The following is a 5,000-nucleotide window of genomic DNA, read 5'->3' as shown; positions in this document are numbered from 1 at the left end:
ACCTTTAACGAGGACAGGTGTGTACTGCCAGTCTCACCTTTAATGAGGACAGGTGTGTACTGCCAGTCTCACCTTTAATGAGGACAGGTGTGTACTGCCAGTCTCACCTTTAATGAAGACAGGTGTGTACTGCCAGTCTCACCTTTAACGAGGACAGGTGTGTACTGCCAGTCTCACCTTTAACGAGGACAGGTGTGTACTGCCAGTCTCACCTTTAACGAGGACAGGTGTGTACTGCTTGTCTCACCTTTAATGAGGACATGTGTGTACTGCCAGTCTCACCTTTAATGAGGACAGGTGTGTACTGCCAGTCTCACCTTTAATGAGGACAGGTGTGTACTGTTTGTCTCACCTTTAATGAGGACAGGTGTGTACTGCCAGTCTCACCTTTAATGAGGACAGGTGTGTACTGCCAGTCTCACCTTTAATGAGGACAGGTGTGTGCCGCCAGTCTCACGTTTAATGAGGACGTGTGTACTGTTTGTCTCACCTTTAATGAGGAGAGGTGTGTACTGCCAGTCTTACCTTTAATGAGGAAATGTGTGTACTGCCAGTCTCACCTTTAATGAGGACATGTGTGTACTGCCAGTCTCACCTTTAATGAGGACAGGTGTGTAGTGCCAGTCTCACCTTTAATGAGGACAGGTGTGTGCCGCCAGTCTCACGTTTAATGAGGACGTGTGTACTGTTTGTCTCACCTTTAATGAGGAGAGGTGTGTACTGCCAGTCTTACCTTTAATGAGGAAATGTGTGTACTGCCAGTCTCACCTTTAATGAGGAGAGGTGTGTACTGCTTGCCTCACCTTTAATGAGGACAGGTGTGTACTGCCAGTCTCACCTTTAATGAGGACATGTGTGCACTGCCAGTCTCACCTTTAATGAGAACAGGTGTGTACTGCCAGTCTCACCTTTAACGAGGACGGGTGTGTATTGCCAGTCTCACTTTTAATGAGGACATGTGTGTACTGCTTGCCTCAACTTTAATGAGGACAGGTGTGTACTGCTTGTCTCACCTTTAATGAGGACAGGTGTGTACTGCTTGCCTCACCTTTAATGAGGACAGGTGTGTACTGCCAGTCTCACCTTTAATGAGGACAGGTGTGTACTGCCAGTCTCACCTTTAATGAGGACAGGTGTGTACTGCTTGCCTCACCTTTAATGAGGACATGTGTGTACTGCCAGTCTCACCTTTAATGAGGACAGGTGTGTACTGCCAGTCTCACCTTTAATGAGGACAGGTGTGTACTGCCAGTCTCACCTTTAATGAGGACATGTGTGTACTGCCAGTCTCACCTTTAATGAGGACAGGTGTGTACTGCCAGTCTCACCTTTAATGAGGACATGTGTGTACTGCCAGTCTCACCTTTAATGAGGACATGTGTGTACTGCCAGTCTCACCTTTAACGAGGACAGGTGTGTACTGCCAGTCTCACCTTTAACGAGGACAGGTGTGTATTGCCAGTCTCACTTTTAATGAGGACATGTGTGTACTGCTTGCCTCAACTTTAATGAGGACAGGTGTGTACTGCTTGCCTCACCTTTAATTAGAACAGGTGTGTACTGCTTGCCTCACCTTTAATGAGGACAGGTGTGTACTGCCAGTCTCACCTTTAATGAGGACAGGTGTGTACTGCTTGCCTCAACTTTAATTAGAACAGGTGTGTACTGCTTGCCTCACCTTTAATGAGGACAGGTGTGTACTGCCAGTCTCACCTTTAATGAGGACAGGTGTGTACTGCCAGTCTCACCTTTAATGAGGACAGGTGTGTACTGCTTGCCTCACCTTTAATGAGGACAGGTGTGTACTGCAGGGGCCGGTAGAGATGCAGGAGACAGGTGGTGACAAACACCAACGTCAGCGACACACGTGCTTTATGCAGGAAGCGGAAACTGCGAACCTGTCGCGAACATCAAACACGAGCAGTGTTGATAGAAAATGAAAGATTATCGCAGAGTGTAACAACAACAACAACAAAAAGCAAGTGGAATCTGTAACCCCCCCAAAAAACAACAACAAACCAACAACAGCAACAACAACAACAACAAAACACACACACACACACACACACACACACACACACACACACAAGAAACTGTGTTGTGAAATCAGACTCACTCTTATGAATCAGGACGACGTTCCTGACCATCGATTCTTCTTCAGGGACTGATCAGTGGAAATGACACTGAATGCCGAGACCGCCCTGGACCGTAAAGTGCTTGATATTTGCTATTCAGACAGACTGATGAGGTGAAGGCCTTTGGGGGCAATGTGCAAGGATGGAGGGGGAGCGGAGGTGGGGGTGGGGGTAAACGAAACGAACCGGAATTCCATCCAACCAGGGTAACGAGAACAGCAAAAGAACGTGTTCCTTTTAGACACTGTCCTGGGAGAAAGAGTAAAGAGGGTGGGGAGGGTGGGAGGAAAGAAATATGGGGAGGAGTAGATGAAGAAGAAGAAATAGAAGGAGATAAATACGAAGACAAACAAGAAGACGACGAAGAAGAAAAACATGAACGAGACCAGGAAAGACAAGAAGAAGCAAGACGGATAGGAACAGAGAGACACGCGTCTCGACAGAGGCAGGTGCACACACACACACACACACACACACACACACACACACACACAGCACACACACACACACACACACACACACGCACACACACGGCACACACACACACACACACACACACACACACACACACACACACACACACACACACACACACACACACACACACACACACACACGGCACACACACACACACACACACACACACACACACAGAGACCAGAAATGCTGATGAACGTCAAAGCCGGGTTGTTGAGGTATCATCATCAAAGGACTCCTTAAATCGGTATGATTTCCTCAGGTCGGAAATCAATGACTGCAATCTGACCACAACACATCAAAGCAAGGAAGCAGAGGCTAACTACAGGGCGCTGGATACCTTGTCCATGGCGTCAATGCCACGCACAACGCACAGTGTGCCAATTGATGTCATTGTTGTGTAGATTACAAGCTTGTAATTCATTTAACAAGACATGCAGGAGAGGTATCATCGATTTTTTTTTTTTTAACTCGGAGAAGATATAATCAGACCCTAATTATCTTCGGTTTGAAAAAATAAATAAATAAAGGAAGAAGCAAAAATCGAAGTACAATTACTACTACTACTACATCATTATTATTATTATCATCATTATTATTGTTGTTGCTGTTGTTGTTGTAGGTGTGTCACAACCCATAAGGGGTTGCCCATGTACCCCCACCCCTTCCCAGATTAACGTCCCGACAACACAAACACAGAAACACAGAAAAGTTCAGCTCGGTTCTTTACTGTGGTCATAGAAAAGAAGTACATGTAACAAATCAAAGCACTCAAATATATATCCCCCGTCTAACCACAAGCACAATTCCACTTCGGTCCTATTGTCAACTGCAGCACCAGTTCAGTTCAACAACGCTGCCAGAGTTCACAGGACCAGAACTCCTCCCGACAGCTGAAGACTGACGGCATTAGCAGGTTCGATGCCCGAGGTAGGTCGAGGTTGGTCGGGGCGAGAGGGACAATGGGAAAGTGGGAAAGGGTACGTTGGAAGTGTGGAGTGGGAGCAAGCGTAACAAAAATATGGGAAGGACAAGATAGAAGGGGAACGGGGCAGTTCCAGCGTCGTATCCTGGAGGTCCGTTGAAGGCAGTGGCAAGGGGAGAAAAACTAACAGGAAAAATCTATCAACAGGTAATACAGAGGCACACCACTGGCCCAGGGTGAAAACACAGACCCACACAGACCAACACCGATACAAACCGAAGAAGAAGGGGGTAACAAGGAAATGCCCCACAACTTCAACAGACGGCACCTAACAGCTCACAAGCTGGAACGGTGACCCGTCTCTTGAGAGAGCTCGGCATCAACAGCCAAGGGGAATCTTTCTCCCCAAACTACATAAATCTTTTGACTCTGCACTACGGTAAAAATATTCAGAAACTGGAACATGCCACACACATACCCCAAGGAATGCACGTTCATGAGCTGGACGTTAAGCTGAACATACACACAAGGGGAGAGGGTGGTGAAGGAGAGAGGAAGAGAGAGAGAGGGGGGGGGGGGGGGGGGGGGGGGAGAAGGGAGAGAGAAAGGGGGGAGGGAAGGAGAAAAGAGGTGCACACGAACACACACACAACGAACGCTACGAGCCGTGTCAAGGTGGATCGCTTCCGCAGCGGGCGCATTACGAAGTGTTTTAGTTGGTCAAGATTCGTCAACACCTGTGAATTTTGTGTTCTTCCTTGCATGCACGTGACTTGACTTCAGAATTTATACTACTTTTTAACGAAGACTACATATTTCCCTAATGGGGAGGGCGTTAGACCTGATCCAATGTTCACTGTGATCAGGGTTCGAGGCCCCGATTCGGCATGGCCTTGTGTCTTTGGGAAGGGCACTGTACTCTGATTGTCCTTGAATGGGTACCTCTCTTCGGTAGAGGGAGGCAAATCAGCGGATGGAGAGGACTGGGCCCCGCCTTCCAATGCCGAGCCCTGGACACAGTGGATATGATTTCACTGCCTTCCTATGCCCAGCCCTGGACACAGTGGATATGATTTCACTGCCTTCCTATTCCGAGCCCTGGACACAGTGGATATGATTTCACTGCCTTCCAGCGCCGAGCCCTGGACACAGTGGATATGATTTCACTGCCGGAAAATAAGTATACGGGACCTGTCACCTTTAACTTATTTCCTGATGTTCTGAAGGAACAATGTCGTGAAAGGTGTTTTGGGGATAGTTGAAATTCTCCACCCAGCTGCAATGCTACATCAATGAAGGGGAGGGGGGGGGGGGTTGGAAGAGGGGGGGGGGGGGGGGCGAAAGGAACTGAGCGCACGGAAGGGAATCCCACACTTGCCAGTATTTTCTCCTCCACCACTAGATCCTCAGCCGATAACATAGATTATGATGATGATCGTGATGATAACAATGATGATGATGAT

The 5,000-nt window shown here is 47.9% G+C and overlaps 1 protein-coding gene across 1 annotated transcript in view; it reads right to left on the bottom strand.

The window, feature by feature from the left end:
* LOC143293145 (uncharacterized) overlaps positions 1 to 5,000 on the bottom strand; it is a 17,846-nt gene that overhangs the window by 6,546 nt on the left and 6,300 nt on the right. Inside the window, exon 7 of the mRNA XM_076604100.1 lies at positions 1,784 to 1,898. Coding sequence (XP_076460215.1) covers positions 1,784 to 1,898 — 115 coding nt within the window. The remainder of the gene's footprint in view (positions 1 to 1,783; positions 1,899 to 5,000) is intronic.

This window comes from Babylonia areolata, chromosome 1 (assembly GCF_041734735.1).
Source record: "Babylonia areolata isolate BAREFJ2019XMU chromosome 1, ASM4173473v1, whole genome shotgun sequence".
Taxonomy (NCBI): domain Eukaryota; kingdom Metazoa; phylum Mollusca; class Gastropoda; order Neogastropoda; family Buccinidae; genus Babylonia; species Babylonia areolata.
The sequence above is the reverse complement of the archived record's forward strand: the minus strand, read 5'-3'. Positions and strand labels throughout refer to the sequence as shown.